This window comes from Pelodiscus sinensis, chromosome 1, assembly GCF_052426305.1.
Source record: "Pelodiscus sinensis isolate ZL-2025 chromosome 1, ASM5242630v1, whole genome shotgun sequence".
Classification (NCBI taxonomy): domain Eukaryota; kingdom Metazoa; phylum Chordata; order Testudines; family Trionychidae; genus Pelodiscus; species Pelodiscus sinensis.
Window position 1 is genome coordinate 133318741 of NC_143052.1, and position 24188 is coordinate 133342928.

Genomic DNA, 24188 nt, shown 5'->3' on the forward strand with positions numbered 1-24188 from the left:
AGGAGGATGCTGGTAGCTTTCCCCTTTGTATAGGGAGCTGTCTAAAGCCAGGTATTGTCACTCACTAAGGCTATGTCTAGACTGCAGGCTTCTTTCGAAAGAGGCTCTTTCGAAAGATGCTTTCGAAAGAGCCTCTTTCGAAAGATCGCGTCTAGACTGCAGGCGGATCTTTCGAAAGAGAAATCCGCTTTTTCAAAAGAGAGCACCCAGCGAGTCTGGATGCTCTCTTTCGAAGACGGCCTCTTTACATTGAAGAACGCCTTCTTTCGAAAGAGGAGCTTTCGAAGGAAGGCGTTCTTCCTCGTGAAATGAGGTTTACCGCCATCGAAAGAAAAGCCGCGTTCTTTAGAAATAATTTCGAAAGAACGCGGCTTGAGTCTGGACGCAGGGGAAGTTTTTTCGGGAAAAGGCTACTTTTCCCGAAAAAACCCCTGAGTCTGGACACGGCCTAAGTGCAATAACATGGGGAGTGATAGCACTGCTAGATGTATCCCCTGGCACTCAAACCTGCCTGCATTGCTTTATAACTTGAGCCAGCCTTGAGCTGGGAAGTGGAGTGCAAACTGTGGTCTTTTAAAGGATATAGCAGTAATTGCCTGCCTGTGTCTGTTTCTTATAACATGGTGCGTGGGGGGGGGGGGGGGTAACGAGGCCATCGTCAAGTCCACCCATTATAGTGGATTTGCCTCATACATGCACAAAGCGCAATCTGATTCTGAAACTCGTTATTCAGAAAGATTAAAGCTTTTCATAACCTCTGTATTCTTTTTCTGCTGTCACTGCTGCACATTGCTCTATAAACAGAAGAGAGCTATATGTGAAAGATAATGGGATATAACCAGAGCCACAAAAGGGGTGTGTTATCTCCCTCTAAAGGCCTCATTTCCAAATCAAAGTTTGCTTTTTAATGGGCAAGTCCCACTATCAAGCTCTTGTTTTTTAAAATAATTTTTCAAAATGTACCCAGGCCCTAAATACATCCTTATGCAGTTACTGACTCCCAGGGTCAGATGACTCTCTGAAGCAGGATCAGAGATCCAATGATTATAGTGGCAGCCATTTTGAAACAATATATAAATGAAAATATAGTTACATATGCCCCATTTTTAACCTTCAGCATATTTTTAGCAGGAAAAAAGTATTATTCTGGCACACCTGTTCAGCCCTGCAATTGCTTAAACAGGCAGGAGAAATCCAGCTCTTTGAATGTTATACTTTGTCAAAGAGTAGACTCATGGCTGTCATATCTGCTTGTGGTTGCATGTAAGCTGTTCCAGGCCTGCAGTGGTCTGTTTCTTCTTGTGACTCAACAGTCTGGTCTGGTCACATATGGTCCCATCTCTTTCTGGGTCATCTGTATCTTTAGATGCTGGGTTTTCTGCACCTAAGTCTTTTCCAGCTCTTAACTCCAGGACTTCCACACTATCTTTGTCAATGGGCTGGTGGGGGAACCAAGACCTTCCCTCTACTATAGGTTCCAGATTAGGAACCTGTAAGAAACAGCTAATGTCTGCCTATTCATATCTGGTTTTTGTACAGCAATCTGCCTCTAGGCTTTTCCTAGGGTTGCCAGTGTGCCAGGATTCCCCTGGAGTTTCAAGGAATTAAAGCTTAATATTTAATTAAATATTATGTCATGTGACTAAATCTCCAGAAATATGTCCAACCAAAATTGGCAGCCTCTTTAGAGATATATTTTTCTGCAGACCCCAAAAGGAAAATCCCCATAGTCCCAGGGAACAAAGTATATGTGGGGGTGTGTCTAGACTACCTAGTTTTGTCGACAAAAGTGGACTTTTGTCAACGAAACTATACCAGCGTCTACACTACCGCTGAGTTCTGTCGACATAACGTCGACAGAACTCAGCAGTTTTGTCGACGCTGGTATACCTCATTTTACGAGGCATAACACCTTCTGTCGACAGAACTCTGTCGTCAGAAGGTGTTATTGCCTGTAACACTGCGTCCAGACTACGGAGTTCTGTCGACAAAGCAGCTTGCTTTGTCGACAGAACTCAATGTGTCTGGACGCTCTTTGTCGACGGAAGTTTTGTCGACAGTATCTGTCGACAAAACTTCCGTCGACAAAACGCAGTAGTCTAGATGTACCCTGAGAGTCCTGTGCTGGACCAGCCTGCCCCTAGGAATGTTTTGATGTCTGATCATTTGCCAGCCCCAGCTAAGCCTTCTTTCAGGTAGTCCAGAGAGAGCATCTGGCTCCAGCTGAGCCATCTTTCAGTGTTCTAGCACAAGAGGCATTCTCTTTCTTGTTAGCCTCCACTGAGTTGGGCTTTTCCCCTTTTATCTCCTCCATCTTGGGGTGAAATAGGGCCAGGGCCAACTGAGCCCACAGGTTTTCATGAATCCTTTCAGCCTCGTGTGGTAGTTGTGTACCCTGTCAGCATCTAGTATATATCTCAGTATTTTATTTCATAATCTGATTGCCTGCTTATTAGCATGAGTATTCTGTTATGGGCCAAAGTGTGCTCTGACTTACACTGGTGTAAATCATGAATAACTCCCATTTAAGTAAATGTAGTTGCACCTGTGTAAGGGCAGATTCAAATCCTATGTGCTTTATGAATCTTGTGATACTGCAGATCAAAGAGTGTTAGGCAAGGTTTATTTTAAAAGCTTATAATAAATGTAAGCGGAGAATAATGTTTTCAGAAGGTCATGAGAATTATGGCTTCAAAAGGTAAAAACTGGTTTGTACAGCTAATGACATTCAGGTGTTACACAATAATGATGCTTTAAGAGCAATATAGGTTTTGTGTGGAAAAAAACTTTAAAGCTGCCTAATATTCCTAAATTTTAATGAAATCATATGATAGGAAAATTAGCATTTCTGCAAATTTTTATGATATATCTAATGTAGGAACATATTTCATAACTTCTTATTATGGAGAAATTGAATATAAGAGTGAATATTTTGAGATGTGTGTGTAAATATTGTTTATGCCTAAACTGCAGCATGTGTTCTCTCTTAGGGTAAAATTGAAAAAATTGAGAATACCTGTTGTGACACATGTAAGTAACTATATTATAAACGTTTTTCTTTTACAACCACTCAAAATGCAGTTTACTACACAAGATGCCATGTTTTGCATTTATGATATGGGTACAAGGAGAATTCAAAAAATCCAAACATATGTCAACACCGATTCACATATTTTTATGATCGAAATCAGAGTTTGTCTCTCTGTGATTTGTGTGATCATATGGTTCATGATTGTTTCTACAACAGAAGAGTATGCCTAGAAAACATTGGGAAATCCCTCAAATTTCATACATTTTAGCATGAGTAATCAGTCATTCTAAAATTGATTATGAATGTTTATAATTCATTAGTCATTTTTTTCTAATTTATTTAAAAAAATCAGTAAGTTAGCCAGAGAGCAGGAACAGCCCACGTAAACGTAGTGACCAATTACTCACCCTGTTGTTGATTATATGAAGCAAATACAGGCAGTCCCCGAGTTACGTGGATCCGACTTACGTTGGATCCCTACATACGAATGGGGCTTTTCTCGCCGCGGAGGACGCGGGCAGCGGGACCGCCCAGATGTGCCGCGGTCCCGCTGCCCACATCCCCCGTGGCGACAAAAGCTGCTCCGCGTCTCCCTGGTCTGCTGTTATGGGCCCCCCCAGCAGACCAACGAGACGCGGAGCAAAGCCGCGGAGGACGCGGGCGGTGGGACTGCGGCGCGTCTTGGCGATCCTGCCGGCCGCATCTCCCTGGTCTGCTGGGGTGGGGGCGCAGCTAGTGCACTCCCCTCCAGGAGACCAGGCTTTTCTCGCTGACGCCTGGGGTAGAGCAGCTGGGGTGCTGCTGGGTTGGTCCCCGCTGCGCCGAGGTGCGGCGCTGCGGGGACCTACCCAGCAGCGCCCCAGCTGCTCTGTCCCAGGCGTCCAGATTCAGCCGCTGTTGAAACTGATCAGCGGCTGATTCCAGGAAGCCCGGGGCAGAGCAACTCTGCCTCGGGCTTCCTGTAGTCAGCCGCTGGTCAGTTTCAACAGCAGCTGAATTTGGACGCCAGTTCTGACTTACATACAAATTCAACTTAAGAACAAACCTACAGTCCCTATCTTGTACGTAACCCGGAGACTGCCTGTATTTGGCGAATGCTCCATAGGCATAACATTATTTAGTAAAACAATCCAGTGAAAACTGAATGATGAATATGGAAATCATGTTCTGTTTGTGAATGATTTAATAACCATAAAGTGAGATGAATTCATAACAAATGTGTATTTATTTATAATGATTAGTTTGAGTGGGTTTCAAAATAAACAGGTTTGGCCAAACCTGCAAACTGTTAGCCATGTGAGCCTTACATTAGTCATGCCATTAGTTTCAGCCGGGCTACTCCAGAGGGTGGGGTTTGCTTGCAAGAATAAGGGTTGCAGGATTATGCTATTATCCCTACCCTAACCTTTGAATATTTCCGTGAACATAAAGGCTTACTTTTGCAACTTTGCCAATAACTTCATAATTATTCATCAATTTATTTTTGCTGTTAACTAAAATAAAAAGACTCCTTTTTAAGGTCAAAATGTCAGCACCTTGTGTGCCCTCTGTTCTCTCTCTTTTATTTGTTCTGGGCATGTGCTAATAAATAAAAAATGGCAAGCACAGAAGACCATCATTGCACAGCCACAGTAATTGCTGTAACAATACACCAGTTTGGGGAAGTTAACTCCGAGAGCATTTGCTTCCATTGCCTCTCTACATATCAGTGTGTTCCGGGTTTAAGAAATGAAAGTCAGGAAGCTATTGAGATAATAGACCATCATTGAATGGCTCACACAAGTAATTTACTTAAGAGGGCTTTTATATATCAGACTTCAAGCAAAGAATTAATATTGAAAGTTGCCTATTAACCTTTACACATTTCAATGTTCTGTTTAAAAGACTGAGGGAGACTCGTAAGTGGGAAAGGGGGCACCATTTTTTATGAATGTACCAAAATTAGGGTTCCCACATGTCTGGTTTTTGACCAGAACACCCAGCCGAAAGGAGACCTTTGTGGTGCCAGTCGGCACAGCGGACTGGAATGTTGACAATCTGATCGGGGTGCAGTAGGGGCCCAGGACTAACTCAGGCTGACTCTGACATGAGAGCTCATTCATGGAGAGGATTAAAGTAGCAAAAAAATAAAAAGGAAGTGGCCTCACCATTGTGTTTCTCGTCCTCCCCAAAGACACTAATGATGCCAATTTAACAAGAATTGTCCTAGCCATCTGTCGACACACAGTAAGTCCCTATGTCAAAGGGAACTAAAACCAATATATTTTAGAGCCATCTATATGCAGGATAATAGAAAAATCACAAACAAGGAGGCTGACATTTTAAAAACCCACTAGAGGCTTTAGTCACATAGCTCTAATGGAAATTAATTGTGTGGTTCAGTGTTCTGGTTGGCTTAGACCATCTCAGCCTGTAAATTTACAGTCAGGATCAGAGAGAAGAAAAACAACCCTTAGCATTTATAGTAAATGCATCCTATGGATCCTAACCCTTCAATCATCACAGTATATTTACCTTAAATGTCATTTAACACACACTCATCTGCTTTCAAAAGGAGCTCTATCTCTGGTGATCAGATCTCTTTCATGCTACGTAGGCTACTGGCTTAGAGTCAAATGGTAATTTTCCTCAGGTGCACTTTTTCTTTTTACCCCCATGCTTTTAATTAAATATCTCCCATGGTCTTAACAATACGTAGCCTGTTACATATATCCCAGATAATAGAATAATCAATTTCTTGCAGCTGTAAAGGTTGATCTACAGGTCGCATAACCGTTCCATGTCATCCAGCCATTAAAAATAGATGCTGTTCAGTTCAAGGTGCAAATTAGGGTTTTGACTGTGGTGTATAAAGCCTGATACTGGCTGGGGAGTTGCTTATCTAATGCAGCTCTCCTCCCTCTTTGTGTGATGCCAAAGCAATTGAGGTCAGCTCGTGTGCTTGAGTGAATGGTTCCCTGTCTTCTTCACGAGGAAGTAGGTAGCTGAATATTTTCAGGGCTGAGTGCCCTTCCACTCTTGTACTTGCTCCCCAACTGCTCCAATAGTATGTGTTGTTATGGGCCTCAGGAAATAGTGCAGGATTTATCATTTTACTCAAGCAGTTCCCCAACGGCCCTGTGCTCCCCGCAGCGTTTCAAAGTGGCAGTTCTGCGTGGAGCCAAGGGTCAACGGAGGTGTCTCCAGCTGGCCCCAGGCTCCATGCGGCGCTGCTGCTTTGAAGCACCGTGGGGAGCACAGGGCCATTGGGGGACTACAAATTGCATCGACTATTCGATGACTCAATTAATCTAAATTTAACATCCTTAGGGAGTGAGATGATAGGTACATGAGGTGCTCAAGGATGAGATTGTACAGACAGGATGGAAGCCTTTTCTTTCCTCCTCTGGAAGAAGCATAGTTGTGTCACTGCAATTTATCTTTTTTCCATTCTGATCTCAATGCTGTCCACTTCATTAAATTATGTATATGTGGCCTGACCTGTGTGGAGTGGGAATGGCTTATGCAATCCAAAATAAACCAAAGTGATGTGGTTGGAAAGTACATCTCTCAGCTAGGAGCAAAGAGACATTGATGATATAGGGACAGTCTGATGACTACTCGTTTGAAATGGGATTTGGGTCAACTCTTGTGACTGTCCATGTCTGCATTCTGCTTAGACTTCTTTTATCAGACAGTGTTTAAAAATCATTGAAAGTGAGTTGGTGCTACCAGCCTGGGAGCCAGAAATATTTTGCAAGCTTATACAGCTTTTTTTCAGATGACTTGTAAAGTGCTAGAAAAGTAGAAAAACAATCAAGTGGCTGCTTTAGCTGCTGGGAAGACACTGAAATCAAAGGGAAGTTATATATCTTTGATCAATCTGTAGCTGGCCAGCTGATTCCAATGTCAGTGCAGAGAAGGATAATACAGAAAGTAAAAATATTTTCTAATTGCTGAAAAGTCGACTTGAGCTCTGAATAATAGGCTGTCACAGAAGATTCACTTGCTAGCTCGAAAATTAAAGCAAGAGTTCATTTTTGCACCTAGGAATGGTGCTGTATTAACACTGAAAATGAAAAGCAAAACTGCTTCCTGGGTGTAGAAAGGCCATTTCGAATAGAATTAGCTCCTTCATAAATCATTAGGTAGCATGGGAAAATGAATAAAGTGGATTGTCTTATCATATGTAAAACATCTGGATCTATAAAGGGAGCTGTTCTCCAGTCACTACTATACCCTATGGGCTTTGGTAGCCATGGTTCATGGGTCTAGTCAGCAGGTCTACTGCTCTATTGCCTCTTATGTGGATTCCACACGAGGTGGAGAGGTGGGATAGTTAGCGTTTATCCTCTGGTCAGCCAAGAGCCCCAAGGGGAAGTTGCTCAGGGTGGAATCCTGTCCCCATTAAAGTCACTGGCAAACTTCCACTGACTGAAGTCCAGCTTTTGTTCTGAGTCCTGCAATGAAAGGGCAGAATTGAATCCCATTATTTTCATGCTACAAAATCCAACATAGGTCTCAGAGTAAATTTTCATAGGAAATAACTCAATCAGGACAAGTTAAGTTAATGCTGACTAAGGGAAGTGTCACGCCAAAATTAATTTTTGGTGCTCATTTCTTGACACCTCCTGGCATTGTACCTGCTTACACCAAGGCTAACTATTGCAAGTGTTAACTGCAGTAAAGAATGTAATCCCTTTCTGCAGGATATTCCCTGTCTCTCAGACTTGGGAGCCAATCAAGATCAACGACTAATGACCAGTTGTGAAGTAATGGGAAAAGAGTGTATTTTACTGGTTGCAACTTAAAACGCTGCAGTGATGCAACTGCATATTTTTTATTTAACAATAGACCATCAAAATCCAATTGTTTTTACTGTTTGTTTCTGTGTTGGTTTATGCAGGAACTTAGTGCTGTTCAATGGAATCTTAAAGCTGCAATACTGTATATTCACAGTACTGTGTTAATTACCATACGGAAATATACCTACTTCTTTTTCTGTGTCTGGGTCTTGCTAATAGTGAATCACATATGGCCAATGGCATTTTTTGTGCATACTAAGCAGAGTAGTGCCACAATGTTTTGTAAAAATACCTTTACCCTTGGCAAATTCCCTTTCTTTCTTGACTTGGTAGGTATAGAAGTAGAATGCAGACAAGTAAGTTTCAGGCTGACGACTGAGTTTCTGGATATCGATGGCTGTATGGCTGAACATGAAGTATCTATTGTCCAGTGTGAGGTAAGAAACACCTATTATCACTCTGTCCATGCAGAGCTGTGGAAAAGCATGACACACTTTCAAAGGGAGTGATTTGCTACACTTTTGCATAGTAGGAAATCACAATGCTATTTTCCCTCCTTTTGCTGGGTAAAAGTATGGCTGGTTCACCCCTCACTGCTCAAAGTCAAGGTAAATGGCCTTTGCGCAGGGAATCTCAGCAAGGTTGGTTGAAGGGAATTAATTTGCCTCTATTCCACCTGCGGGGCAAGTCACTGGCTCCCCACCTAGCTTCTACTTCACTCAACAGATTAAAACATGGGCTTCTGCCTCTGCACCAGTTATGCAGGAGTTTCAGCTGTGCACATTGATTCCATTTAGTCTAACCTCCCTCCTGGGGGCTGATAAGGAAACCCATTCTGAAATACACAGACACTCCATTGATGTTGCTTCTGGTTCCTGGAGAACCATGTGGGTATTTAATTGCCTTGCGGGGATCTTCTCAACTTGAGTGAATTTCACCCTTAATTTTAAGGGGCCCAGTTTTCAAATCTGTGACCCTAAGGTTAGGCCACAAATCCCCATGTAGTCTCCTAAATCAACACATCAATGCCTAAATAAGTATTTAGGTGCCTCACATTTAAGAACCCAGGTTTAAAAGCTGAGCTCTGTAAGATTTGACATGACTTCAGTATTTGAGCCCACACAGTGTGCTCTTGTGTTACATTATCCCATCAATTTCCAGAATTTGAACAAAAGCATAATGCCACAGAATTCCCCTCCCTACCACTCCACTCATGTAATACAGCTGATACAATATGAAACAGGAGCAGAACATTCCTTCCAGATGTCCCCTTCTATCTGTGATAGATGGCACCGGGAAACAAATTAGAAGCTCAGTTCCCAGACTGGCTGCAACAGAATAACTTCCCATTCTGTTTTTATTGTGGCTGCATTTTTCCTTTAAATCCCACTGGCTTTAGGGGAGGGCAATTTCCTTTAGCACCTGCTCATGGGGATAATTTCTTTGACTATTGTGGTAGCCAAATGGGACATTTTTCTCCTTTCTGCAACCAGCTGGGAAAGGATGAAATTGGGTACAGTGATTTGGGACCATGTGCCCCAGAGTCTTCAAGATCAGTTCTCAAAGCATTAAACCTTTGAGGGCAGAGGGCACTTGACCAGTGCAGAAATGCTGTCCATTACTTGCTTATGTTCCAAATAAGAAAACTGCTGCATTATCTCTATCCAGTAGGTCAGTGACTATTGGAACCTTGTGGCTTTGAAAGTTTCAGGGCAGATTTAAAAACATAAGAACAACAGCCATACTGGGACAGACCTAAGGTCCATCTAGCCCAGTATCCTGTCTGCTGACAGTGACCAATCCCAGATGCCCCAGAGGGAGGGAACACAACAGGCAATCCTCACATGATCCCTTTCCTGTCACCCAGATCCAGACAAACAGAGGCTAGGGACACCATTCCTACCCATCCTGGCTAATACCCATTGATGAACCTAACCTTGATGAATCTATCTAGCTTTTTTTTAACCCTGTTAAAGTCCTACTCTTCACAACATCCTCTGGCAAGGAGTTCCACAGGTTGACCATGCGCGGAGTGAAGAAAAGCTTCCTTTTATTTGTTTTAAACCTTCTGCTTATTAATTTCATTTGGTGACCCGTAGTTCTAATATCGTTGGAATATTCCTGTTGTGCAGATTTGAATTCAGAAATCTGACCATAGTCCATTTTGGGTAAACACATGAGCCCAGAAACAGGGACTTTAGCATTGTGATGGTCAGTGTCATAAAACCTGACTTTTAGGTGGTAAGAAAGTCACAGGGATGAGACTGTGATTCTCACAGCCAGTTTTAAGTGCCCAGTCTGCTATATAATACATGGAGAGAGAGAGGCACCTTAGAACAGGATCCACAAAGCCTGCAAGCTAGGTGGAAAGCTGCCTAAGGTATCCCATGCTGATGCTGATAACAGGTTCATACCAAGTCCCACCCCTCTCTTGGATTTTAGTGCCTAGGCTGCAGGGAGGCGTTTATTTCTGCTTGGCTGCATCTACACTGGCCCCTTCTTCGGAAGAGGCATGCTAATTTCGAACTTGAAAGTAGGAATAAGAGATCCTCCGGAAAAGGGCTTTATTCTGGAGGATCGTGCCAGTCTGGACGCTCTTTTCCAGCTTTTCCCCAAGCCGGAAAAAAAGCGGCGGCCATGTTTATTTAAATCTCGCAGGGGATATTTAAATCCCCTGCGGATTTCCCTATTCCAAAGTTCGAAATTAGCATGCCTCTTCCGAAGAAGGGGCCAGTCTAGACATAGCCCTTATGTTTCACAAACAGGGAACACAGGCATTCTGCCAATTTCTAAGTCATATGCAGGTGTGCTCAAAGGCTGCCTACCAGATCAGTTTGAATTGAGTAACATATTTATGGGCTCCCCTCCTAAAACCTCTTGTTATTGGTAAAGCAGAATCACTATTGCATTTCATCTCAGAAATGCAAGCAAAAGATCCTCATGCACTCATACACATTATATAATAATTTAGGATAGTTCAGGATGCAATATAAATTGTTATCATGCCAAATCTTGAACTCGGTAGCCTTTCCGGAGAGAAAACTGTTGTTTTTTTGATTGCTTGTCAGGATTAAGTAAATCCTAAATGGGAACTACAGGGTTTGGCTTTTTTCCTTCACTATTATGATTATTTGTGTTTGTTGTTTATATATTGTAAATAATAGAAAACCAGAACACGGATCACTAATAATTTAAAAATATTGGTATGATGCAACTTGATCTCTATAACAGGGAAACAAGCAGAGGACTAAAATAAACATAAATCTGACAAGATTTGTTAGAAATCAAAGAGGAGAATTCAGTTTGTGGGGTTTTTCATTATGTTTGTATACCGCTTACTCACTTCTATCTCAAACACTATTATTCAGATGGAATCAAAGAAGTAATTTTCCTCTTTATGCAGCAATGGTAAAACTAAATACTATGTAGAGGTAGTTGGATAATTTATTTTGCCATAAAATTGTGATGAAAATGGAAAATAAAAAATATTTTTAATCAAAAATTCCATTGGATCATTTTGACTTTGTCAGAAAAAAAAAAAAAACAGGATCATTTTTCTTCACTGATAAAAAGTCAAAATTCAGCAACAGAAAATGAAAAATTTTTGGCCAAATATTGCTGAAAACTAAGGCTTGATTTTTCCGTCCCAAAACCAAGAGCCACTGTAGAAAAATGAAACACTTTCCATGCAACTTTTAATTCAGTCCAGCAAGTTTAAAACAGCTGTAATACTGGTAAAGTCTTGAGTTACTCTAATATAAAATATAGAGAAACTGGAAACATGTAGAAAAGGAAGGAACCGAAGAATTAGGAGGGAATGGCACGGGGGAAGCAATGAAGGTAACCAGGGCAGCAAGAGTTATGGATGCTCTAGAAAAAAATGAAGCAGAAGTTGAGATGATTTTGGCTTGTCTTCTACAGGTGACTTTGAAGCCCACAATCTCCTATTATATCAGGCTTAACATAATTCTTTTATGCTTTTATTTTATGTATACAAACTTTACAGACTGTTGTAAAATGGTGCAGAAAATCCCACTACTCTTGTTTATTATAGGTTGAACCTCCTAAACCCAGGAATTTCTGGTCTGGCAACATCCATGGTCCAGCAGTTCCATGGATATTGCTGGACCCTAGAGCCCTGGCTCCTAGTAACATGAGCTGGTCAGGAATCCAGCGGCGAGGAGCCCCCTGATTGGGACTGGCAAACCCTGTCCCCAGGGAGCCCTGTCCGGGCACTGCAGCAGCGGGCCCACCAGCAGCTGGTGAGCCCCATCCCCAGGGAGCCCCAATCAGGCAGGGCAGAAGTGCTGCTGTAAAGTTCTGTCCCCAGAAAGCCCAGCTGGCTAGCGGCAGCATGCTGAGCCCAAGCGCTCTAGCAGCAGGGCTGGAGCCCAGCGGCAGTGGGGCTGGAGTTGAGCCAGCTAGAGGGAAAGGCAGTGTCCTGGAAGGCCATGACCTCCCCATATCCAGCAAATTCCCTCATCCCTGAGAGTGCCAGACCAGGGAAGGTCAACCTCTATTGTTACCTGGGGCTGTTAAACTTACCACAATATTGTATATGATCTAGGGTATTCTCATGTATGAGCTTGTTGTGAGATGTTACTTGTTGCTCGGCATTGCTGCATGTGTGTAAACATATCGAGGGAGCTGTGAAATAATACTTTAGAATGGATACATTTGATTGGTCTTCATTGATTGTTGGTCTCATGCTTCATGTTTTCAGCTAAATGTCAAAGTCCTGGGAAAAAACTTCCATTCGATTCTGTGAGGCTGCTTGGATAAAAGTGGGCAGAATTTGGACCGTACTATTTTAGCGCTACAGATTTCTGACAGGTTGGCAAGAGTCACACTTTGAATCTGTTTCACTTGCAGGGCAAATGCAGAAGCAAAGCCACGTACTCTTTTCAAGTGAATAGACTGGAAGATGAGTGCACCTGTTGTTCGGCGATTCAGACAGTTCCGGTGGAGGTTCGGCTGCGCTGTGCCAATGGCACGATGGTGCAGCGTGAAGTACCATCTGCAGTGCAGTGCGAATGTGCCTCTCGTACATGTACATAGGAAGCCTTTCCAGAAGCTGCTTTCATTTAAACTTCATTTTTAATGGCCAAGGAATTTACCATGCAAATCTCACTTACCGGTAGTTTCTTTAGACTGTTTCCTTCCAAAAGATTCTGACCATTACACTCATTATATCAACATACCACACCATAGAAGTAATGTTTATTTACCAGACTATTTCTAACTCTTTTACTTTGGCTATTAGTATGACCTGTATGTCTCACATGTCCCTCGTTTCAAAGGAAATCACACATTTCATACCAAAGCTACCTCTGTTCCACATCAATTTCCCCTCACTTTTATCACTGAAATTATTTACTTCAAAATAAAAAAAATGAACATGACAATAAGAACCAGAGGTTTCCGGAGTTATTTACATACAAGTAATTAATCCCATGGTATTCCAAGTTTCCTGACCAAATAATTTATTTGTATCCCTCATATTGGGTCTTTGCCACACACTTTGCCCCACTTTTAGACGTCAGCAGCTTGAGAGGTCTGATGGATACCTCAGAGAGAAAGATGATAATGTTCTCTGCAAACTGAAACATAGCTGACTATGACTCAGCCAAGTATCACTTTGCAGTGTGTCTACAAATGAATGCTAAAGAGACTCCTTCACTCTGGTGGAAGGTGCTGACTGACATCCTTGAAGTTCTCTATTCATTCATAGGTTGTGCAAGCATCCCTTATTCCAGAGAGAGACTGATTCTAGCTATGGGATCCTCTCAGGCTGCTCCAGTTCCAAATCAATTTTCATTTATCTTCTACATCTGTCTTCGGCCACCTACCCCTAATCCATCACTTATGTCTCCTGTACAAAAGATAACTACAAAGCATTACTCCATAGCAGTCCTTGTTTCCCTAATCCAAACTGTCTCCCCGCCCCTGTCTTGGGAACCATCCTTAAACCATCATATATATTTTTTTCTACTTGGCTCAACATATATTCCCTGAATGGCGAAGTTCTCCTAGTCCTGTCATCTGTTCATTAATATAGATTGGTTAGCATGTATTATCCACACCACATATGCCTACATTACGTACCAGTAACATTAAGCACAAATATCGTAACAGTGATATAACAAACTTGTTATCCTGTTCACTTATACTGAGTATCCTTGCATTTGCTGAAATAAGAAATGTAAGTGGTTAGGAAACTTGTCAAAAGAAAGATACCATTCAGTCTATGTCTTAGTACAAGGAAGCAAAGTACCGTACCGACCAGTACCTGGACTGTTAGTATTCGGAACAAAGATAAGGAACAAAACAACAAGTTAGGGAAGTGAGACAAACTGATGGGCTGGAGAGGTGTAACTTGTAAAAATGATATAAATAATACCAGCTGCCATATGTAAATTGGGGAGCACACCTTCTGTGTAAGATGAATAAAACATCACTGCACAGCATTCTTCTTAGGAGATGGGTAACATATAGAACATTTTGTCTGTATCATATTAATAAACTTGAAATTGGTTATTTGGCCTCTTCAGTATATTTCATAATGAACCAAAGTGTGATCAAGCATTATACAATATATCAACGGTTCTTTGTAAGTTCTGATGTAATCTTTAACCAAAGGTGTTACTTCCTTTCACAAAGCAGAATCAAGGTGCCCTTTTTAAAACCATTTTTGCAAGCAGGAGACATTTTCAACACCCAAAGTTAAAACCTGACAGACCGTTTCAGTCTCTCAGACCTTCCCTACCTGTTTTGCCATGAATTTTTGAGAGACACCATAATTATCCTAGCAATTGAGCTGAACCTAGCAAACTGACCTGCAACACTAATGCTGTGCTGTCTCAGATGCATGGAAGAGCAAAGATCATTGACCTCATAAACTGAACTGTAGAAAAAAATTTAAACCACAAACAACTTAAGAAAAATATTTCAAAAACCAAACAACATAAAAATGGCAAAACTAAAGTGATCAGGAAATAAATCCACATAAACAGTTTGGTGTTACAGGTTCTAGTAGTCGGAGATGTAATACACAGTTAATGCAGAAGCAGCCATGAATTAAGCTGGTATTTTGTTAACAAGAGAGCTACTGTAGGTGGTGTTTCAGCAAAAGTGTGCTTTAGCCTTTTACTTTAAATAATTTAAAACACTACATTTGAATAGTTTTTACTTTTTTTCTTAAAATACTTTAAACATTCAATATGATCAGTTACAGAAATTATAAACCTCAAAATATAAGAAAATTGATAAAGCGTGTATTAAAAGATTGTTTAGAAAGTGTTTCTTTAAAAAACAAACACGGTAAGGGTGCATGCTTATCTCAACCAAGCTCAACACATTAGAATTTTTACATAATTTTTTGTTTTAAACTAATTTGGAAAACAATTATTTGCCAAGGATACATACATATATATAAAATTTCCTTGGCAAACAAACAATATATATTATTTTAGAAAATAGAGCGTCCACACTGATTGGACACTGAATTGTATTTAAGGCCACCCGGAACCAGTTCAGGCAGGGCATCAGGATGCAGCTACTTCGGGAGCTGCTGCATGAGGCTGAGACTCATGCTTAAAGGGACCCCCTTCCACAGCCATTTCTTAGGTTCTTTACCTTTGTCTACCTCATTGAGGGACAGCAAAACCTTTGCTCTGCTATGGTTGCCCTTGCAGGCACCTCAGCTTGCCAGCCATGGAGCCAGAGCTGCCTCTTGGCACTCAACAGCCCTTATTAGTCGTGCTGAAGTTTCTGAAGCAGTTTCTGCAGGCTGCTCTCCTGGCCCTGCAGGAATGCAATCCCCAGCTGATCAAAGAGACCCTCACCATCTGTCTGAGAGCACAGCTCTTCCAGATGCACCACGCCAGGCACCACTGCTTGTGACAGCTGGACACCAGTTCCGACTGGTGGGAGCGGCTCGTCATGAAGCAGTGGGATGACCAGCAGTGGCTCCAGAATTTCCGCATGCAGGAGATCTTTCTGGAGCTGTGTGCCTGGCTTGCCCCTGCCCTCACATGATGGGACAAACACATGCAACCCGCCATCCCCCTGCAGAAGTGGATTGCCATCGCTGTGTGGAAGCTCACCATGCCGGACAGCTACTGATCCAACAGGAACCAGGTGGCGTGGGGAAGTCAACCGTCAGGGCCTTTGTAATGCAGGTATGGAACTCTCAGGATAGAGTCCCAAGGAGAGGTGTGAAGTACGGGCATGGGGAACCCTAAGGAAAGCAGGGGTGGGAGTAGGGGGAAGCCCCCTTTTCTGGGTGGTTTTTTAGTCCTACCCTCTCACAGCCCTGCTAGGGGATGGGCTACATAGTAGGGTGGCTTCTGGTATGTGTGGGCTTGCGGACATCCAGAGAGCTCTGGCACCCCTTGATTGTTTCCTTCTATAGAGGATGTGGGCCATCAACACTTTCCTGCTGTGCAGGGTCATCCGCCTCAGCGACATGGACCCCATCATTGCAGACTTTGCCACCATGGGTTTCCCCAACTCCAGGGGTGTGTCTAGACTACATGCCTCCTTCGACGGAGGCATGTAGATTAGCCAGATCGGAAGAGGGAAATGAAGCCGCGATTAAAATAATCGCGGCTTCATTTAAATTTAAATGGCTGCCCCGATCTGCCGATCAGCTGTTTGTCGGCAGATCGGGGGAGTCTGGACGCGATGCCCCGACAAAGAAGCCTTTCTTCATCGACACAGGTAAGCCTGGTTTCACGAGGCTTACCTGTGTCGATGAAGAAAGGCTTCTTTGTCGGGGCATCGCGTCCAGACTCCCCCGATCTGCCGACAAACAGCTGATCGGCAGATCGGGGCGGCCATTTAAATTTAAATGAAGCCGCAATTATTTTAATCGCGGCTTCATTTCCCTCTTCCGATCTGGCTAATCTACATGCCTCCGTCGAAGGAGGCATGTAGTCTAGACACACCCCAGGAGGGCGTGGCGGGTATTGACGGTGCCTACATCCCCCTCTGGGCCCCCAACCATCGGGCACCTATGTATATAAACTACAAGGGGTACTTCTTCATGATCTTGCAGACACTGGTCAACCAGCACAGGCAGTTTACTGACATCTTCGTTGGCTGGTTGGGAAAGGTGCACAACACCCCCATTTTCTGCAACTCCAGTGTCTTCCAGAAGCTTGACACCGGTACTTTCTTCTCTGACCACACTATCAGAGTTGGCGGCATGGACATGCCACTGCATTGTGGGGGACGTGGCCTACCTTCTCATGCTGTGGCTCATAAAAGCCTTACACCCTGATGGGACACCTTGACCCCAGCAAGGAACACTTCAATGCCAGGTTCGGCTGGGTCCACGTGGTAGTGAAGGGCACCTTTGGGTGTTGAAAGGCCAGGTTCAGGTGCTTCCTCACCTGGCTGGACATTGGGGAGCGGAACATCCCCCAAGTGGTGGCCAGGTGTTGTGTGCTCTACAATATTTATGAGCAGAAGGGGGAGAAGTTCCTCCCTGGGTGGGGTGTAGAGGCTGGCTGGGTCAGCAGGGCCTTTGAACAGTCGTGCACAGCTGCCATCCAGCAGGTCCATCAGGTGGGAGTGTGCATCCGCGAATCCCTGAGGGAGAATTTCTCCCAAGGACCCCAGTGACACTCTCCCCTGGACCTCCCCACTAGGGGCCTGTGCCTTTCCCCCCTTTGCCTTTCCTCCCTCCCCCATCCCTTCCTACCCTCCCCCATCTCCTGCAGACACAATAAAACTGACATTTTTTTAAAACCCTCTTTTTTTATTTAGGGTTAAAGTAACTGGGGAGGGACTGGGGAAAGAACCTGGGAGAGGACAATGGTGGGGGGGGGGGGGATGGGAACCTTCAAGGGTGGAGAAGGGAAGACGAAAGGGTCAAGACCAGGAGTGGGATTGGCACCTAGCTCGGTTGGTTCCACCGTCTTGTGTGCTGGGATCTTAGTGACTATGGGGACGGCCAGAGGGAGAAGCAGGAGGTGGATCTGGAGCAGGGGCTGGCATCGGAGGAGGGGCAGAACCAGGAGCTGGGGCTGGGGCAGGAGTGGCAGCAGGAGCAGGCTCTGTGCTGGTGAGGAGAGACTGAACAGCCACGCACATGGTGCTGCCCTGCTGAAGCAAACCCCTCCAGATTTCTCACCACAACTCTATGTCTTCCCAGAGCCTTTGGTCCAGTGTCTCATGGAGGGCCCAGAGCAGAGACGTGCTCCCACAGCAGTTCCTCCTGCTGTCTCCTGTGCCTGAGGGTCCCCTGGTGTCAGGCAGCTGCCCCGCATGGTGTCCAGCTGCGGAGAACAGAGACGGTCAGTCATCCCTGGAGACACTATCCCTGAATCCTTGCCCTCATGTGTGATCTGAGAGCCACAGTTCTCAGGTCAGAAGGAAGTGATGTGCTGGGAGCAAGATCATCTGCAGACTGGACAGCAGGCCCTTTCCTACAGAGGCCCAGATGTCCTCAGGGCTGGGGAGCCTCACCACTCCCACATCCTGGGGACAAGCAAGCATGGGAAGTTGCTGGCCATACCAGGATCCTGCAGGCAGGAGGGAGGCCTTGGACCACCTGGGCTTGACTCAGTGCTGTGCACATGCCTTTGTGGTGGTGTCCCCTAGGCAGAAGACCTGTATCGCTGGCCACTGGAGGAGAGGGGGTCAGGGTGTAGGGGGGAGGTGTGTGTGTGAGCGACAGACACTCCTGCAGCTGGTAGTGCTGTCCCTGAGAGCGGGTGCCCATGTGCCGTGTGTGACACTCCTGAGTGTGTGTGTGGGAGTGAGGGGGAGCATGTCCTCAGCCTCCTAGTGGTGGCTTGTGGTGGGAGGGTGTCCCACCTGGGTGTCAGAAGTGTGGCTGGCCTCCCCAAACCCTGTGAGCAGGAGCCCAGGGTTCTCTGGTGCAGCCTCCTGGGGCTGCGTGGCCCAGACTGTTACTGCACGTGCATCCACATGCACGGACTGCAACACGATCCCTAGGCCAAGAAGGCTGAGCAAAGAGCACGGCCCTGCCCCTCAGCGCCTGCCACCTCCATCCTGTCTGTGTCAGGTAACTAAGGTTACTCACTTGATGTTCTTCCCCCAGCCTCGGAGGATACCTGGGACACATCCAGGCTGTGGGGTACCAGCTCCAGGTGATGGTGCTGGCTGTGTGGGGGAGTCCTCCTTCTCCTCCTCTTCCTCCCCACAATTGGCTCAGCCCCCCAGGGGGGCAACAACAGGTATCTCCAGCCCTGAGTCAACCACCAGCAGTGGGAAAGGAACTGCATGCCCCCTCCTCACCCAGGAAGTGATGCAGATCTTGGTAATAGGGGCAGGAGTGGGGTTCTGCCCCAGAGTGGGAGCTGACCTCCCTGGACCTGGCATATGCCAATAAGAGGTCTTTAACTTTCATCCAGACCTGCTCCTGGGTCCGGACATGGCCCTTTGTGACCAGGCTGTCAACCATGCGGCCATAGATTTCAGCATTGCATCATCTCATAAGGAGATCCTGGAGGTTTTCCTCCTTGCACCAAACCTCAATGGGGACAGGATCTCCGCTCCAGACCGGGATGGTGTGTGTGCCTCTTGTGGACCCTGGCAGGCTCCTGGGAGCCATCAGATTGCTCCCTGGGAGTGGGGAAAGGCTCTTGAGGGCCTTGAGGGTTGCTCACGCTGGCCTGATGAGTTGCTGTGGCAACTGTGATGTGGCTGGAGTCTGTGATGACCAGCTTCCTGCCACAAGCCCTTTCCACCATGGCTGCAGCTTTAAGGGCTGCAGGGGAAGAGGAACTATAGAGTCCTGAGGAGTGTGGGTGGAGTGGCCAGCAGGGCACCTCTGGGATTTCCTGGAGGCCCCTTCTTTTGAAAAAACTCCAGCTGTAGCATCCACACACGCCCTCTTCCAAATTAGCTATTTTAAAAGAGACATTATTCCTCGTGGAATGAGGTTTACAGAAGTCAGAATAAGTCCTGTTATTTCAAAATTATTTCAAAACACCTGTGCTGTGTAGACGCACCCCAAGGGTGACTGGGGGTATGTCTACACTACAGCGCTAATTCGAACTAACTTAGTTTGAATTAGTTAATTCGAACTAAGCTAATTCGAACTAACGGATCCAGACTAAAAAACTAGTTCGAATTAGCGTTTTGCTAATTCGAACTAGCATGTCCACATTAAGTGGACCCTGAACCGGGGTTAAGGCTGGCCGGAAGCAGTGCTGGCAGGGCATCAGATGAGGACTTAGAGCATGGAGCTGCTGCCTTAGGCTAGCCGAGGGCTGTGCTTAAAGGGACCCGACCCCCACACCGGACAGACAGTTCTCAGGGGTGCCCCACTTGCAAAGCAGTCCTGGCTTGGAGTGCCCGGACTACCCACACTGGGCACATCACAGCACTCGGCCATCAGACCGGCTGCACTTGCCGCAGGCTGCCATCTGGGGAAACGGGGCAATTGGGGGGCTGCAGGAGAGCTTCCACCCCCAGAAGCCCACAGAGCCAGCCCAGTCCTCCCCATCGGGGGCACGTACCCCATTCTTCCCTCACCTCCTTCCACTTACCCTTCCCTAGCCCCCCTTCCTGATGTACAAAATAAAGATAACGTGTCTTCCAAAATGGAATCTGTCTTTATTGAACAAAACTGGGGGAGACTGGGAAAAGGAGGTGGGAGAGGGGAAGAGAGAGGCTGGGAGAGGGGAGGGCAACTAAAATGATCAGGGGTTGGGAACAGGTCCCATATGAAGAGAGGCTAAAGAGACTGGGACTTTTCAGTTTAGAAAAGAGGAGAGTGAGGGGAGATAGGATAGAGGTCTATAAAAGCATGACTGGGGTGGAGAGGGTGCATCAAGAAAAGTTCTTCATTAGTTCCCATAATAGAAGGACTAGAGGACACCAAAGGAAAGGAATGGGTAGCAGGCTTCAAACTAGTAACAGAAAGTTGTTCTTCACAAAGCAAAGAGTCAACCTGTGGAACTCCTTGCTGCAGGAGGCTGTGAAGGCTAGAACTGGAACAGAGTTTAAAGAGAAGTGAGATCAAGTGAAGGAGGTTGGGCCCATGGAGTGGTATTAGCCAGGGGGTAGGAGTGGTGTCCCTGCCCAAGGTTTGTGGAAGGCTGGAGAGGGATGGCATGAGACAAATGGCTTGGTCACTGTCTTCGGTCCATCCCCTCCAGGATCCCTAGGGTTGGCCGCTGTCAGCAGACAGGCTACTGGGCTAGATGGACCTTTGGTCTTACCCAGGATGGCCATTGTAAGCTCAGGGCTCAGGGTCAGGGGTCTCAGTGGACCACCTTGATTTTCATGCACATCTGCTCCTGGGTGGCCAGGCTGGCAGCTCTCCTGCCCAAGCCGGCCACTTTCCTGTGCCTAGTGCGGAGGTTGTGGACGAGGTCCATGATGTCCGGACTAGCCCACGCGGGTGCCCGCCTCTTGCGGTCCCGGGCAAGCTCCCGGGAGCCGCCAGCCTGGTCCCGGGAAGAGGGGGAGAGCTGGGGGGCATCGGGTGGCTGGTTCGAGCCGTGCCAGGTGCAGGGTCTGCTGGCTGGGTGCTGGCAGGCTTCCACCTGGCACGGGCACCGTAGCCAGCCCGTGTCCCTTTAAGGGGTCTGGGGCCGGGAGGGGGGCAATAGAGTTTCCCTGGTGTTGGCCACAGTGGCCACCAGGGAAACCTGGGGAGAGCTAGCCTCCCACTAGTTCGAATTATGGGGCTACACACCCCTTAATTCGAACTAGCTAGTTCGAACTAGGCTTAATCCTCGTAAAATGAGGTTTTCCTAGTTCGAACTAAGCGCTCCGCTAGTTCGAATTAAGTTCGAACTAGTGGAGCGCTAGTGTAGTGGCTATCAAAGTTAATTCGAACTAACGTTCGTTAGTTCGAATTAAGTTTGTAGTGGAGACATACCCTGGGGGAGAAAGGAGCCTGGGAGGGTTTGGGGGGCAGGAGAAACCCAGCCCCTGTCCTGGGATGAGCTCAGGCAGGAGGGAGGGAGCCTGTTGGGTGGGGTTTAGTTCTCTGCACTGGGCTGCCCCCAGGGAGAAGCCACTGGCCTCCTCCATCCCCTGCCTTGAGTCCCTCACACACCCCTCACATCTCCAGCCTACTGTCCTGAGCCCATCCTTAACTCCCCCTCCTTCACTTTGACTCCTGAACTCCCCACACCTACAGCCTCCTTCCCTGAAGTCCCCCCTCCATCTCCAAGGCCCTTTAGGCTCCATACTGGGCACAGAAAATGTAAAAATGTATTAATTTAGATGTAATATACAGGCTACAGCTGTTACCATAAAACAATCCAAAAGAGGTAAAGATCATTGAACTGGAAACTGATACCTTGTTTTTCATATCAAAGTCCCTTTCTGAACTCTGTGAACATCAATTTAAGTCTCTTATTCGGTCAATCTTTCTTGGTGGGAAAGAAAGGATTAGTTGGTCAATTCAGCATAGGGAATGATAGTCTCGTTCCTTCTTTACACAATGACACAGAAGGGATTTGGGGCTGGCAGGTCTGACACAACCGTTGTTGCTTTGGACTCTGGCTCACCTCCCCAATCAGGGCCATGGTTTAGTTGGTATGGTCAAGTCCTTGTCTTTCACTGGTCCTTCTCAGGCTGGACAGAGCTGGATGGACCATCTACTCTCATCTCACCATGATGGTACCGTGCATTACAGTTGATTTCAGGATCAGGCAAAGAGAGAGTGAAAGCTAGGACAGGAGGAAGATGGTGGGAGGCAGGAAGGAAAACACAACCAGGTGAATATAGAGCAGGATCTCATATATACCAGGTCAGAATCTTTGCTCATGCAACAATGGTGGTCAAGCGTCTCCATTAGAGTCTCAAGGTGTTGTGTTAAGACAACAAATCCTTTTGCTGCAACTGTAGTGAAGGGGATTATGAAAGTTCTCTTCTCCAAAGTCTTTTTTTAAGGGACCTAAACAAGCGAGGGGTGGAATAATATGGCCTCTCATTATTTTATCCAGTTGGGCCTCATTTTTAACATGGTTACTTGATTTCCAGTTCTCTGCTCCTCTTGTTTACCAGTCACCATCTTTGCACTGTCCTTGGGCAGTATCAATAGACCCTTTCTGTTTAAGTTAATTCAGCTTTCCTGTTTTCCTTCTCACATCCTTTCTTTAACAGTTTTATACAACAGTTGAATTTACAATTAGGGTAAATTTGTAGGCTCAATTATCATAACAGGTGACTAGACCAAATCCACTGCCTAGGCCCTATGAGTATTATATGTCTGTGGGAGGGAGGAGAGAGGAGGGAGACTGCATGCTCACATCTCACTGAAGGATTTACAGCTTGGTATATTAGCTTATCAAATATAGAAAAAGATTATATTGTGAGGAAATGCCACTGGAGCTGTTCAAAAAGAGTTTTCTGTTAGAAAATGCTGATTTAATAAAATCTAAACATTTTTTATAGGATTCTATCAAATTTGTCCAAAATTTTGTGGGAAATTATCAGGCTGTTTCAATAAAGTCAAAACATCTCAGTCTGATTACACCTTTGATTTAGATAATAAACATTTGGATAAGACTGAAACAGAATATTTTGTTTTGTGAAAAATTCAGAGCTTTTGACTTTTCATCCTGATTAAGGATTAAGCCAGAAATCTTGGAATTTCTTATGAGACAGAAATTTGGAGTTTTGACACACTCTAACAGCCATTCCCAGGGACAGCAAAACCCTTCAAGGATATCTAAAAACCAGCAAAGGCCGGCGTGATGTTTCTTTCTTGCCAGGGATTAGTTCTTCAGGAAACAGCTGGAGAGGGGGCAGAACGATCAAGAACAGGGGAGGGCGAAAGGGCCTCCATGGGCTGGATCCGGCCTACAAAGTGGGTGGATCCAGTCTGCGGAGGCTCTGCCGCTCCCCTGCCCCCTGCCAATTAGGGCCTGGGGGCAGGAAAGTGCGCACAGCTTCCTACCACCCTGCCAGGAGCACGTGGCACTCTTAAGCACATCACGCTGCTCACAGGGCAGGGGCAGAGTGGAGGAGGCTTCATGTGCTCCCCTGCCCCCAGACCCTAACTGGCCTAGGGACAGGGGAGTGCAGGAAGTCTCCTCCCACACCAGGGGCATGGGCAGCTAGGAGGAATGTGGGGGGGTGGGAGCAAAGGCATTCCCTCAGCCCTAGACCAATCATAGTCTGGGGCTGGGGAACCCGGAAGTATCTTGTCCCTGCTTGATACCCCACCCCTTCCTGTGCAGCCTGGGGCCACTTCAAAAATTTCCAAAGTGGCCCCCACAAAAAATTATTGCCCACCCCGATCAAGAAACTACTCAAGGTTATTCTTGAAGGGCCTCTAGTTAATTATCCTTAGAAGTGGGAGGTAGTTTGGAGACAAAGAATAGGGAGACATGACCAAACCCTCTGTTCTGACTGGCAACACATAACTCTAACCC

At 45.7% G+C, this 24188-nt stretch overlaps 1 protein-coding gene across 1 annotated transcript in view; it reads left to right on the forward strand.

The window, feature by feature from the left end:
* The window catches only part of VWF (von Willebrand factor), a 248544-nt gene extending 234194 nt beyond the window's left edge, over window positions 1–14350 (forward strand). The window contains exons 50-52 of the mRNA XM_006128153.5: window positions 2991–3030; window positions 8149–8252; window positions 12688–14350. Coding sequence (XP_006128215.3) covers window positions 2991–3030; window positions 8149–8252; window positions 12688–12873 — 330 coding nt within the window. The 3' untranslated portion in view covers window positions 12874–14350. The remainder of the gene's footprint in view (window positions 1–2990; window positions 3031–8148; window positions 8253–12687) is intronic.
* Window positions 14351–24188: the final 9838 nt, after the last annotated feature.